Source organism: Castor canadensis, chromosome 13, assembly GCF_047511655.1.
Source record: "Castor canadensis chromosome 13, mCasCan1.hap1v2, whole genome shotgun sequence".
Lineage (NCBI taxonomy): Eukaryota > Metazoa > Chordata > Mammalia > Rodentia > Castoridae > Castor > Castor canadensis.
Genome location: NC_133398.1, coordinates 106,098,332 through 106,113,481, shown reverse-complemented (window position 1 = coordinate 106,113,481; position 15,150 = coordinate 106,098,332). Strand labels below are relative to the sequence as shown.

The window sequence follows — 15,150 nt, the reverse complement described above, 5'->3', positions numbered from 1 at the left end:
TGGGAAAGAGGTCTTTCCTCTACCGCCTGAGCCCCAGAGATGATTGGAAAGGGGGGACACTGAAACCCCAGAGACACTGAAGGGAGAGACCGCAAAGGGAGCCCAATAAGGGTATGTGGACTCACCAAAGGATGTCCGGTGTTGGATGCGAGCGAGGGAGATCGGGAGGATGAGTCCTGGCCAGTCATGTCCTCAAGGTGGTCGTGGGGTGAGTCAGAATCGGGGTCCCACCAGGATTACTGGTGAAACCCGATCCGAGTCATGGCACCAAATGTAGGCCCCAAAGTGACCACGTGGAGAGGAACGATCTGGCCAAGAGATTCTTTATTGCTGCATGGGAGAGGGAGAGAGCAGAGAGAGAAAGAAAGAGGGGCAGGGGCTTAAATACCCCTCATGAGACTCGGCATGATCTGATTGGTTAGGATCTTATGGTTCATGCTGATTGGAGGTTGGGGCAGAAGGGGAGTTCAAGCTAGACTTGAGGCAGGACCGTAACCCTGGGAAACAGCAGCTTAAGGGTGCAATAAGAACCGAAACCTATCGGCACCATTATTGCCAACAATCATAGCATCAAAAAGAATAAAATATTTAAGAGAAAAAAATGCTGAAACAAGTAAGAGACTGTACACTGAAAATCACAAAGCATGTTGAAAAAACAGAACCCACAAAATGAGAGGAAACATTTGCCCTTCATATATCTACAAACATGTATCCAGAAAACATAAAGACTCCTATAACTCAATAATAAAAAGACAAATAACCCAATCTTTAAAAATGGGCTAAGTATTTGATGAGACATTTCTCCAATAACCAATAAGCGCATGAAAAGATGTTAAACATCATTAGTCATCAGGAGAGTGCAACTCAAAATCACAACCAGAGGCCACTTCATTTTCAGTAGGGTAGTTATAATCAAATGGACAATAACAAATGTTGATAAAGACATGAAGAAACTAGAACTCTCCTACATTGCTTATAGGAATGTAAAATGGTACAGCCATCTTGGAAAATTGCTTGGCAACTTCTCAAAAAGGCTTAGCATAGCATGAACATTTGACCTATCAATTCTCCTCCTAGGTATATATATATAAGGATGCTGAAACATGTCCACCCAAAAACTTATAAGCATCTTCATAGCAGCATTATTCACAAGAGCTTAAAGTTAGAAACAATTCAAATGTCCATAAATTAAAGAACAGATGAACAAAAGGTGATATATCCATACAATGCAACATTGTTAAGTACCCTAAAAACTATAAAATACTGACAGATTTTACCACACGGATGAATTTTGAAGCATTCTTAAAAGTGAAAGCAGTCAGACACACACGATATAATGCCATTTATAAGAAATGTCCAGAATTGGCAAACTGGGAAGAGGGAGATAGAAAAATTTTTTTAAAATGCTGATGGTGTTGGGTTTCTTTTGGGGCTGATGAAAATTTTCTGGAACTAATGATTATTGTACTAACTCCAAATAAATGAACTATACATTTTGAAAAGACTATACATTTAAAAAGATGAATTAAATCACATATAAATTACAGATCAGTTTTTTAAAACTAGTAAGTGGGACTTTAGTTACATATGATTTGCTTTTAATCATCTTCTCTGATTTGGTGTTGAAATGACCTTGGATTTCTGCAAGGAAAATCAGACCATCACCAAAACCACCATTGATTTAAATGTTCTATTTTTGATTTTCAGTTAAAGAAGAGGATGGATATAGATTAAGAGTAAACAGTTAACACGATGAACAAGAATAATGTATAGTCAAGCAAATATGTACCAGCAGTGAGAGAAGGCAAGGGGTCCCTGGTTCCTCAGACACTGAACACTGAGGCTGCATGGGCATCGAATCTGAATCACCAAATCCCCCTGCCTCCAGCAAATGCATCACAATTTCTAGAGAAATGGCCCAGAGGAGTGAGTAGAAAGACCAAGGAGAACTCCCCTCCGATAGAAGCTCCTGCCTCACTGGACTGCTTAGATCTTCTGATGGCTCAGAAGGAAAACCTGCCAGTGCCACCCACAGTTCAGGTCCCCAGAGATCCAAGAGAGAGGAGGGGCAGCTGGAGGCAGAGTAGGCCCTTTCATCCCCAGGCTGTCGCTAGCTAGAGGAGTGGGACTGGGACTGGGACATAAGGTAGAGCCAGCCCCAGGGAGGCCCCATGGGCTGTGCTCCCAGTGCCTATGAAGTGGACAGAGCTAGCAGCCAGCAGAAAGGAGGGAGGGAGGGAGGGAGGGAGAGAAGGAAAGAAAGAGGGAGGGCAGGAAAGAAGGAAGGGGGCATGGAAGGTGGGAAGGAAGGAGGGTAGAGAGAGGAAAAGATGAAAGGAGGGAGGGAAGGAAGAGGGGAAGGAAGAAAGGAACGAAATGATGGGAGGTGGGAGGGAGGAAAGGAAGGAAGGAAAGAAGAAAGGGAGGAAGGGAGGGAGGGAGGAAGGAAGGGAGGGAGGAAGGAAGAAAGGGAGGGAGGGAGGAAGAAAGGGATGGGAGGAAGGAGGGAAGGAAGGGAGGAAGGAGAGGAAAGAAAAGAAAGAAAATTTGTCACATTTACTTTGCATGGATAAATAGATACGTGTGTGATGTTTATAGAAAAATGTGATACATAAATGTTCACTGTAAAATTCATTGTGTATATTGAAATATTTTCTTTATAAAATGTTAAGGGGCAAATACATTTGCCAAATACCGTTCAAACTCAACCATCATCCCAGCCCCACCAAATCCTCAGATACCCTGTAGTGGGCGTCTATTCTATGTTCCCCATAGTCTTTGTGCACATGTTTTTACTCATAAACTATATATATTTGCAAATTGTTCATATGCTTTTAAAATGTTTGTAAATGGCTCTTATCCTTTGTTATAAATCTTCAGGTTCATACTGAATGAATCCTTTTAACTACCATGTCCCACATCATATACAAATGAAGACATCTGTTGACACACTGTCAGACCAGGAGCCCTCCCTGCCCCAGCTAGCACCTAGCTGAACTTTCTGTCACCTGGGAGAAGCAGTCCTCCACAGGCACCTCTAAATGAATATCTTCAAGGGAGTTTTCCAGGGGATGAGGAAAAGAAACTAAGAGTCTCTTTCCAGAAAGATGAAAAAAGCCTTAATAACAGTGGAGCAAAAGCAGACACCTGACTTCATGACTACATCCCGGAATGTGGCTTTACAAGTTTGAAGAGAGTAAAAAACACAGGGGAGAAATAAAGTTTGCTTACAGTGAGCACACCATTATAATAGATTTTCACTATGAAATTCGTCAAGGACAGAATGCACACAAGATCAAAGACAGCACACTGAACGACCCACATGTCTGTGCCACAGTACTTTTTAAAATGCGTTATACTACATGGAGTATTCTCATATCCTAAGGAAACTCAGTAGTGGACTCTGAGTATGCTATAAAAACTAAATAGGTCATGATTGCTGTTGACATTCACTGTCTCATCTTCATTAAAACAACTACCACCCATTAGTATCCCTAGTTTACAGATTAAGCTACTAAGACTCAGAGAGGTTAGGGAACTTGCCCTGGGCACACAGCAGACAAACAAGCTCCTCATGCCACAGAGCCCATGAGGCAAAACAATGCTGGCTGCCTGTGAGAGCCCCTTTGTGGCAGGGCTTTGGCTAAGTGTGACAACAGGGACAATGGGACATGTAGAATCTGTGGAGACACAGACCCAAGGAGAAGACATAAGGAAAAATCACATGGTTGCAGGTGAAACAGAAAGACAAAATACCCCAGTGAAGTTGCTTTTCGGTAACCTTGGCTACCATTGCTATAGTTTCAAGAAAATGTTTTCTACACAGTCAAAGCATCATCCATATGCTAGCTTCCATCTGTCAGTTCCCTGTGCCACAGCTCAGCACCAACCAGGTGTCTGAGTGCCCAGGACAGCCTGTGATGAGTTGGGTCTGTGCACAGTGCAGCTCTGGGAAATGGTTTTAAAACGAAAGGGCATAGAACACAGAGAAGCTTTGTAAATGGTGTGATAGTACTACTCACCGATCCTGGAGAGCAGGGATCTTGGAAGGACACTGCAAGTATTGCTTAAACCGGAGCTCAAAGGCTTGTCCAATGGAACCGATGACATCTTGAGCCAGCCCGTCACAGCATTCCAGAATGTGACAAGCTGGGAGAGAAACGGGCGACACAGGGGCATTAGAGACAGATGTGGGAGCTCCCCAGGCTCTCAACCGAGAGTCCCTACCCAGGAACAGAGGGACAAGGAGGCTCCTTGTCCTTCATCCTATGTTTCAGTAGACAGACTTGCAGCTTCACCTCTGGGGCCTCCCACAGCAACGGAGGAAGGCATGCACTTCTTAGAGTTGCTTTCTGCAAAATTATAGGTTCTGCTTTCAAATAAAGAATTTTCAAGTTCACATTCAAGTTCTTCGATATTTTTAGAGTTTACAAACCATCGGTTCTGACCTCAATAGGAAAATGGCAACAAAGAGCCTAAGCTTGTACAAACCAGGTCCTTTCTATGAGCCTTAAACCATGACTTTACGCCGGGATCTGCTAATCAATCTTGATCTTTTTGATGTCTTACAGCAAACTATTCAGTTACTCTCATTGAGGGTAAAGTGCTGGCCATCAAATTTGGCTTCTGACAACATTGTAAAGGGCAACTTTTTTTTTTTTTTGAGACAAGATCTTACTATGTAGCCCAGGGCCACTTCAAGCTAGATCCTCCTGCCTGAGTCTCCTGAGTGCTGTGATTATAGGCGTCCACCACCATGCCCGCTCAAGCACAATCTTTTGAAATGAAAGTTAATGGGGGGTATTAATTAGTATGACCATTCCAACAATGTCCCACTGTATCTATATGAAATTGAGACTAGATTTTCACGCAGATTCTCAGAAAGGAAGCTGTGAGAAAGAGTAGATAAAAGCCAGGGGAGTCAGTGGATTAGAACAGGGCCGGTGGGAACAGGGACCTTGGAGAAGGGGAGAGACCTGACAGGGTCCCTAGTTGTTCAAGGGGAGATGGAAGCCATGACAGGAGAACAGGCTGTACTGGAAGAAAGGCTGTGGTACAATCCATGTGAAACCTTGGTCTTATGGGAAAGTGCTACTTATCCAGAATCCTGGAAAGTACTTTCACACACAGAAAGACATCCACAGCACCCAAGAGAAGAGCACAGCACAGAAGAGTCTATCTGCCCCTCCCTTGACAGGACTGTGGACAGGAGCAGGATGTTAAGCATTGTTGGGCTGAGCTCCTGCACTCGACTCAACAGACCAGATTAGTCCAAAATGGAGTCACTTATGCTAAATACCATAGTATCAAGCTAAAACTGTAGGAAGCAGGCAGATCTCAAAACACATCCACTTTTTCAGAAAACAGGAGATTCCAGTCTACCTGAGCCAGAAGCATAAGAGAGGCCCTCTGTTTCAGCTGCTACCAAATAAGGAATCCAAAGTTGGCAGTCAGGTTCTTTTGCTATCTTTCTGCTTCCTCATTCCCACCCTATGAAACCCACTGGTCTTCCATGGCCCCGTGGAAGCTCTTATTCTGTTTCATAAAACAAGGGTGTTCTGGTTCATGAATCACAAATAAAAGCCAAGGAGATCAATGACTAAATTTGTTGTAATCTTTGTCTCTTGACAAACGTAACCAGGTCTTATTATTCATGGGATGAAGGAATTCTCCCTGGAGGAAAGGACAGCTGCCAAACATACTCCATCTTGCTCTTGCCAAGTCACAATGTGACTGTTTTCAAGGAGGGTTCCTCCAGGAGCCCCTGTGAGGACCATGGGTCACTATTCCCCAGCAGGAGCAGTGATGGGGAGACAGGGAGAAGCCAGACACAGCAGGAAGAGGCCTGAGAAAGATGGTGGAACCACCAGGAAGGGGACAGAAACCCCTTCCAATACCTTTCACAATACCAGGTTCTCCACATGCAAAGCTAGTCAAGAACTTGCATTCACTCAGAAGGCAGCTGCCTTCGCCCTGTAGCCATGGGCTCTCCTAGGCTCCAGGTGAACACAGAGAAAAGTATTTCCTTGGAAAAGCACGTGTGAGTGGATTGTTGCTTTGGGCTGCAATGCAACCTGTTGGACACAGCAGGCTTATTTTAACAATAGCCAAGGGATTCATCTACAGGTGTCCTGGTTGACTTTTTATCTTAATTATCGATTTCTTATTTAGTTATGAATACTAGTATTATTAAGCATCACTCTGGACAGTCAAAGCAAGGTGATTTTAAGCAGCTTTCACAGAGATGCAGGTCATTGAGTGATACACATGGAAGCTTCAAGCTCATAAGGAAGTAGGCATTAAGACATAAGGGAGAAAAATCTAGAATGATATCTTGTTCCTTCCCCACCTGTCTGCTGGCTTCCAGCCACACTCTCACCAGTCCCTTGTTGTCAGCACCCTTGTCTGATCAAATCCAAGGGAAAAATTAAATTTCTGTGGTGGGGCTGTACATCTCCAGCCATGTATCCACTGACCTTCTACATATCTGAGAACACGAGGCTTGAGATGGGTCCTCCAGGATGTTTTGAGCAGTGTAGAATCCAGGTGGAAGTGACCACGGTAAGGACCAAGCCTTAAGTGTCAAAGAGGGCAGCAGAGTCTGCCGACAGTGAGAAGACACATGGACTTGGGAATTAAATCGTGACTCTGGCACTGTCCCATGACTGGAGGAAATGTCTGCATCAGTTGCTTTGGTATGAGGGACATGTCTGTAAAACAGCTTCTATATGTCCCAGAAACTCACCCCATCCAAAGCTAACCCTGGACATTGTATCTCCAAGCCTGGAATCTTCTCTGAGAATACTGCCAGTCTTTCAGTGGGAGCCTCCATCTTCCTAGCCTAACCGTGAGATCTGGTATGTGCATCAAATGTTTAGCTCTCCCAGGAGGTCATCAGGCATTATGGCACTGCCAGGGCTTCGCATGTCCATGAGGAAATGACAGAGAAAGGCATAGTTCCCAAGCAAGGAGAAGAAAGAGAGGAGAGAGCCACAGGGTGTTGGTGCCAAGGTTTCAAAATTACTTGAAACCTAACCCATGGCTCAGAGGACCAGCAAAACAGAGGCATGACACACGCTACCTCCTTGGGGAATCTGGCCCTTTCATTGACACCAAAAACCAGCAAAGTGTTATTGACCCATGGGTGGAACTCCTCTGCCAATATTCATCTCTCTTGTTTAGCCCTGCCCAGTAAGAAATGCCAAAGCCACTCTCAGGAAGAGTCACCCATGACATTAGTAAGGGGACTTTGTGGCCACACCAAGGGCTTCCCTATCCCTGATAGGGACCACTGAAGAGCAAACCACTAACCTGTGAATGCACTGTGACTCTTGCGATCATGCAAGAGGACGTGACATGTTTCTTCCATAGTGTAGCCTCCTGATAGGTCAATGCAGACGGCTTCCAGTGCTAAGAGTGGTATCAGTGAACCAGAAGCCAGGGCCCAGCTACAGCCCAATCCAGCAAAATGCAAATTTATAGCTTCCCTGTCTCTTCAAATCGATGCAAAGGCCAGAGGCCACACCTGTCCATCAGAGCTCAAGGCTGTGTCTGGTCATCTGCTCCTTCAGTGGACTATGAGCCAACTGGGAACATCCAGCAACTAGTGTGAGGTTGCTCACCTGGGCATGTTCTCATCCCCTGCCTGGGACATCTCCTCTATTAGTCAGGATGGGCATAGTAGGCCAGAGTTACAAGCAACTCTGACATCTCTGACTGAAAACAACCCTTTCGTTCTTGCTCACTCATTTCTGGGCAACTCTCCAGGGTAGCTGTCCTCTACTGGGCAACTCAGTGATTCAGGATGCTATGATCTTTTAATTCTGGATCTCAATACAAGGCCTCCCCAACAACCTGAGGAAGAAAGAGCCAGCAGAGCCTTGCACCAGGACCAAATGGTCCATTCATTCTGCCCTCAACCCCTGGTACAGCATGGTCTTGTGGCTCCTCCCACACAGGCAAGCTGGCAGGTGCGATCGTCCATAAGTTTGGAAGAGTGGGACACAGCAGCATCCCCCACTTATTCTTGGGTTCACGCTTAATGGTTTGTTACCCATGATCAACTGCAGGCCAAAACATTAAAGGGAAAGTTCTAGGAAAAAACCAGTACGTTTTAAATTGTGCGTTGTTCTGAGTGGCATGCTGAAATCTCCCGCCATCCCACCCTGTCCCGCTAAGAATATGTCCAGCATCTTCATGCTGCTGGCTGTCACAGGGCCTGCAATCATGTGACCCTTCCTTTACCTAAAACTGTCTAGAGTGCAAGAGTTGTGATGCTGGCAATCCCAATGGGCCAAGGAGAAGCAGTAAAGCGCTTCCTTTAAGTGAAAAGGTGAAAGTTCTCGAGTTAAGGAAGAACGACAGTAGGAACCAATCTTCTATTTGTGAAATTGTGAAGGAGGAAGAAGAAATTCAGGTTAGTTTTGCTGTTACACCTTAAACTGTGAAAGCCATAGCCACAGTGCATGATAAGTACTTAACTAAGATGCAAACGACATTAAGCCATTGGGCTCGGTGCTATCCTCAGTTTCAGGCACCCATGGAGGGGTCTTAGAGGATATCTCCCATGGAAAAGGGGGATGACCGTATTAGCCATGCTCATCATGACCACCCAACTCCAATGTCTAGTTCTTGAAGTCAGAGGTATCCATGTTTTTTTCTTTTTATTCATGCCTATAAGTAAAGAATTTTTCGTTACATGTCTGAAATATTGTTTATTTATAAATTACTAATGCATATTCCTGTGTTAATATCATGTTTCTTATGAAAATATTTTAAATATATGCTTTATCTTTAAACAGGATAAGATAAAATATAAACTTAAGATGCCTTGTTATCCCAGAAAACATCATTTCCTTGTTGGTCAGTATCTCAAGGCATGACAAAGACTTTGGGTGTAGGCGGTTACTAGTAACAATGGGTAAAAATTGACTTTCACATCTTTGAGATATTTTTCTTAGTCAGTTTTAACTTGAAGGAGTGATTTTCTTTTCTTTTGGTGGTATTGGTGATTGAACTCAGGGTCTTGTGTTTGTTAGGGAGGCTCTACCACCTGAGTCACTCCGCCAGCCCCTGGAGGAGTGATCTTTTATCTTATGATTACATTATCATTGTTTTTACTTTGAAATGTCACCTATGAGGTGTTCCAAAGGCCAGCGCATGTCATCTGTTAGTTTTCCTGATTGCCTAAGCTCTTTACTATAATATAAGTCCTAATTTATGGTTCCTCACTGAGAGATTTATTCAGTTAAAACCATTTAATAGATTGATGTAACTCCATTTGTATGCATTTGCTTTTGTTGCCTGTTCTTTTCAGGTCTTATTTTTAAAAAAATCCTGCCGGTGACTTACACCTGTAAACCTAGCTACTTGGGAGGCTGAGATTGGGAGGATTGTGGTTTAAGGACAGCCTAGGCAAATAATTCATGAGACCCTCTCCCCAAAATAACCAGAGAAAAATGGACTAGATCCATGGTTCAAGCAGTAGAGTGCCTACTTTGCAGGGGTGAAGCCCTGAGTTCAAACTCTAGTCCCACCCCCCCCAAAAAAAATCCTTACCTAAACCAATGTTATAAAACATTTCCCTTATTTTTCCTTCTTGAAGTATGATAGTCTGGGGCCTTCAATAGTTGATTTTTGCGTATGATGAGAATCTGGTTGTATCTTTCTTCATGTGGATAATAAAATATCTTCAATTATTAAAGAGACTATCCTTTCCCCAGTGTGTGTCTTTGGTCCCTTTGTGGAAAGTCAGTAGGCTGTGATGGCATGGGTTTAATTCTGGGCTCTCTATTCTGTTCCATTGGTCTATATATGTTTTTATGCCCAAACTATGCTGTTTGGTTATTATAGCTTTGCGATATATTTTGAAGTCTTATGCCCAAACTATGCTGTTTGGTTATTATAGCTTTGCGATATATTTTGAAGTCAGGTATTGTGATGCCTCCAGCTTTGTCCTTTTTGGTCTGGACTGCTTTGGCTCTTCAGAGTCTTTCATGGTTCTATACAAACTTTAGAACTATCTTTTCTATTTCTGTGAGGAATTTCATTGGTATTTTGATAGGGGTCATATTAAATCTGTACACAAATCTGAAACAACCCCACCTTAATCTCACAGAAGTAGAGTAGAAGGGCGGCCTCCCTTCTAGGATGGAGTTGGGGTTGGGGAGGGTGGGACGTGCTGATTAAAGGACACAGAGTCACAGTGAGGATGGAGGAACTTCAAGAGCTCAATCATGAAGCACGGGGCCAGAGTTAGCGACAAAACATTGCTTCTTAAAAATGTGAAAAGAGTGCATGTTACATGAGGTGAGACAACAAATTTGTTAATGAGCTACACTTGGCCATTCCACAATGAATACACAGAATGGTCCCTCAGCATTTGTTGGTTCCAGGACCCCACCTCACACCAGGATGCCAAAATCAGTGATGCCCAAGTCCCTTCTATAAAATGAGATGGTATTTGCATATAACCTATGCACATCTTCCTAAATACTTTAAATCATCTGTAGATTACTTAAAATACACTTTACTTGTGTAAATGCTATGTAAACAGTTGTTAGACTGTATTTTTATCTGTATAATTTTTATTGTTGTGTTGTTACCTTTCTGTGTATTTTTGATCTGTTGTAGGTAGAACCTGAGAATGCCTGTGGTTATGGATGGCCAAGAGTACTTCAGAACCTCCTGTGGTACACGATAAAAATCACAGTTTGTCAATTTATAAAACAAAAACAATTTTAAGCTAGTTAATAAAAGGTGTGAATCCACTTCCCTTAGTTATCTAACTTTAGGTCTTCAACACCAACACAGGCTGACAGCAAACATAGTGGCTGAGAGCACCACCTCCCCCATACCCTACACTGAGCCCACTCTTCTGTACACCTTGTGTGGCAGGGCATGGAGAGGCTGTTGTAAAAGTTCTCAGGCATAAGGTTCAACAAGTGCAAAGGTCCTGGGGCAGGAGCTTGCGGGTATATTCAAGGAAGAGCAGAAGTTGGTGCAGCCAGAGTGGTCAGGACAAGGAGATTATGGAAAATGAGACAGGGGATTAATTGAGAGTGGGTTCACAGAGGGACCCCTGGGTGTGGGGAGGGCATAATTTGGGTGAGATGAACAAAGGAAGTACATAATTGCACTACTGTCAAATGATCCTCTGGTTACCATATCGGGGCAAGATGGGGACCATGAGAGGCCTGCATTGACTGAGTCTAGCGGGAGGCAGCTTGAGGAGACTGAGAAGGCCAAAGTCTCAATGACAGGTAGCAGATAGATGGCAGGTAGAACAGAGAAGGCAGAGAAGTGTTGGAGGCCAGAAGGGGTGTTGTGACTGAGGCCAGAGGGTACTTTTTGGAGGGTGTTTTGTCTCACCCAACCAAGAGCTAGAATCACCCAAAAGCAGTGGGTGCCCTAAGTGTCTAGAGATGGGTCTCGTTGGAATTCCAAGCAAAGAAGCTGGGTGATCCGGGCAAAGCATTTATTGGGGGAACCAAAAGGGGCCACATCTTCACCTGACTGCCAACAGGGAGAGGGGCAGAGACATCTCAGTGAGGGACGAGGGTGTGGGCTTTACATGAGGGTTTAAGGAATGTTGGCTCAGAGCTAGGGCAGCTTCTCTCAGTGATTTAGAAAAAAACCTAAACCCCTTGCCCATGCCTGGGAATGCTGAAGGCCCCGGCTGGGCTCTAGATTGCAGGCACACCTGCACCTGGCTGGTGGGAGGCGTGAGACACTCTGATCCTCAGTCAGGACACAAAAGAAAGTGAGGGAGTCAGGGGGTTCTTGAATCTGTGACCTCTGAAGTTGGAGGCTGAGATTCCAAGAGAACATGAAGAGCGGGCTGGTGATGCCTGACTCTAGCTACCTGGGCTAGAAGGGTATGTGTGGGACTCTTATGCACAGGGATGATTCTGAAAGCCAGGGACCAGCTTCATTTGCAAAATCACTGCTCACAATAGCTAAATGTGTGAAGTACATAAACATAAGTCCAACATTAAATAACCCCCCAGACACACCATCAATAAGTGGAATATTTAATTTCATGGTTAAATAAGCATTGCATGTACCTAATATACAGAGATGGTGCTGAATTATTTTCTGGAGATGAGGCCTTATCATTTAAGACCTTTCTTAGAAAATCACCACTTGGGGCCTGCCATGGTCCAACGCCAAAGAAAATGGACTCCTCTTGTTGAAATGACCATCTTATAAAAGAAGGCCAGTATTAATACATTTGGCTGTTTGTGGCAGCATTTCCCACCTATGGGCTTGCCACTCAAGCCCAACTATGAGCTCTCCCAGGGAAAGAGCATAGGCTGTCTTTGAGGCTGTTTAGGCTGAATTATAGCGATTTCTCTCCTGCTGAGTCAGCACCACCTATGTCTGGCCTGTGGCTTTTTGTGGCTCAGTCCAGAGGGCACTAAAGAGTGCCTGACCATGGTGCCATTACAGTTACAAGTTATGCAAATTACGTGCATCTTGTAGGCAACCATGTGTCTAATTTCAGCATCATTTTGTAGTCACTTTTGTGACCCCAAAAGACCATTTGGAACTGTGTAATATATACAGAAGTTTGCAGTGGTAGGAGTCACTGGGTGGTAATGAGAGTTCCCACATGGTGTTTACTCAAGAACCTGAAATAAAATGAAAGTGAAATGAAATGAGAGACATCTGCATTTCCACGTTCGTTGCAGCATTATTCACAACAGCCAAGAAATGCAATCAACCTCAGCGTCAATCACCAGATGAATGAATAAAGAAAGTGTGGTATACACACACAATGGAATACTATTCAGTCATAAAGTGAATGAACTCTTGTCATTTGTGGCAATATGGGTAAATCTGGAAGTAAAATAAGCCAGGCACAGAAAGATGACTTTCTCACCCATTCATAGAACAAAAAAAGCTAATGTCATGGAGTGGAGATGGGGACCATAGGCTGGGAAGGGTAGGGAGGAGGAGATGAGGGGAGATTGGTGTACAGGAACAAAATTACAGTTAGGTGGAGGAATACACCCTGGTATTCTATTGCCCAATAGGGTGACTATCATCAACAGCATGTTACATACTTCAAAAAACTGTAAGAAAGAATTTTGAATATTCTCACCTCAAGAAAATGATAAATGAGGTTACAAAAATACTACTTACCCTAATTTGATCATTACACATTGTACACATGTGTTAAAATCCTACAAATATACACAATTGTTGTGTCAATTAAAAATTAAATACAATTTTTAAATTGACTTTAAAAAAATGGGAGAGTAGGATTCAGCAAAGACTGACATGTTGGGAATTTCATCTCTAGGTGTCTTTTTGGTCCTGCTTTTCAACCATAAGGCCCCAAAAGCCTAAAATTTCACTCACGTGTGACCCTTATCTCCTTGAGATGCAAGGTGTCATTCCCATACAATTTAAATGACTAGAGTGAACGACCTCTTGCTCTCCACCAGATTAACTATAGAAGCCAGTCAGAAAAATATAGATTCTCATTAGAAATACTTCTAAATTAATCAGAAACCAATGCAAAAAATGTGTAAGCCAGAATCAGTGAAAACGATAAAGAGTAACAACAGCAAGAAACCATCACCTATTGTTATAGATTTTCGATCTAAGACTTTCTGGGGCCCCATGTGTCCTGAGGAACTGAACTTACAGTCTGAGAAGCACAGCGCCCAAGCACTGCTACTGGAGCACTAGACCTAGAGGCCTTTATGTGAGGGCTTAGATGTTTGAGAGCCAGAATAGGAACCAGAATTTCTCACAAATCTGACCACACAATGCTAGAGGTCACTCACACTAAATTAAACCAGTCACTTGTCCCTACAGGAGAAGGAGGGATAGAAGCAGTAGATAGAAAGGGGAGAAAGCCCTTCCACTGGCTCCTTCCCAGAAGGAGGTGATGCTGAATGGACATGGATAGAATAGACAAATGCTCAGAAATAATGTTCCTACTGGGGGGGTACAGCTAGAACCAGTCCCCCTCCCCTTCCACCCACACTGTCTCCCAGAATGCTGGGCCTTCCCAGCATGGAAAACAGACATGGCGGATAACACCAGTAAAGATTGCAAATTCCTTAACACTCTTCTTCTTGAAGGCTGGGCACAGTTCCCCTGTCCTTGAACCTAAGCCACAATGATGGCTTTGAACAATAAACTCTAGCAGAAGTAAAGCTGTCTTTAAGAGCACTGGAAGCCCCCACTTTCAGTCTTATGGAGCCCAGAACTGCCCTATAGGAAGTCCTACTGCCCTAGTGGGTGGAGGGGTCACTTGGAGAAGCCCTGAGTCTCCATGGAACAGAGAAGAACCTGCTGACATAGACTTCTAGTCATTCCTGCCAGTGGCAACTATGGAGATGAAGCCAATTTAGACCTGTGAGACCAGCCCTGACACCACTTAAAGACCATCAATGGCTCCTACTAATGCCATAGGGAGAGATGAATTGGTCAACTGAACCCTGACTAAATTCCTGACCCATCATAAAATATAATAAAATAGTTCTTGTTAAACCACTAAGCATGGAGTAATAGAACAAAGAATGATCATCTCTCCACTCAGTATCTTAAATAAAAGCCTGTCTTAGCTCAGGCTACTATACCACAATACCATTAACTGGGGAATTTAAACTACAGACATTCATTTCTCACAGTTCTGGAAGCTGGAAGTCCAAGATCAAGGTGCCAGAAGATTTGGTGTCTGGCCAGGGCTCTCTTCCTGGTTTTCAGATGGCACCTTCCTGCTGTGTCCTCACATGGTGAAAACTGGGCAAGAGGGCTCTCTGGGACCTTTTCCATAGGACACAGAGTCCTCTCATGAGGCTCCACCCTTGTAACCTAATCACCTCCCAAAGATTCCATTTCTTAATGCCATCACACTGGGGGTTTGGATTTCAACAAACAAATTTTGGGAGCTACAAACATTCAGCCCATCACAGACACTTTCCTCCAAGATCCCAATAGACTGCATGCGATTCTCAGAGAAAGCCTGGTGTAGGGATCACGGGCATACAGAGGAGCTCCTGATCCCTGTGGCCCTGGAAAGGGACCATAGGCAGAATGACTCTTGGTTAGATCCTGTGAAACAAAATAGGCCTTATATGGCCTGAAGCAAAATGCCAGGGGATCAAACTCCTTCAGGGGTAGCCCTGGCCT

The 15,150-nt window shown here is 43.9% G+C and overlaps 1 protein-coding gene across 1 annotated transcript in view; it reads right to left on the bottom strand.

The window, feature by feature from the left end:
- The window catches only part of LOC141415484 (SHC-transforming protein 3-like), a 59,569-nt gene extending 51,915 nt beyond the window's left edge, over positions 1-7,654 (bottom strand). Inside the window, exons 1-2 of the mRNA XM_074052196.1 lie at positions 7,623-7,654; positions 4,023-4,259 (exon numbers count right to left, since the gene is read on the bottom strand). Of these exons, the coding sequence (XP_073908297.1) occupies positions 4,023-4,259; positions 7,623-7,654 (269 nt within the window). The remainder of the gene's footprint in view (positions 1-4,022; positions 4,260-7,622) is intronic.
- Positions 7,655-15,150: the final 7,496 nt, after the last annotated feature.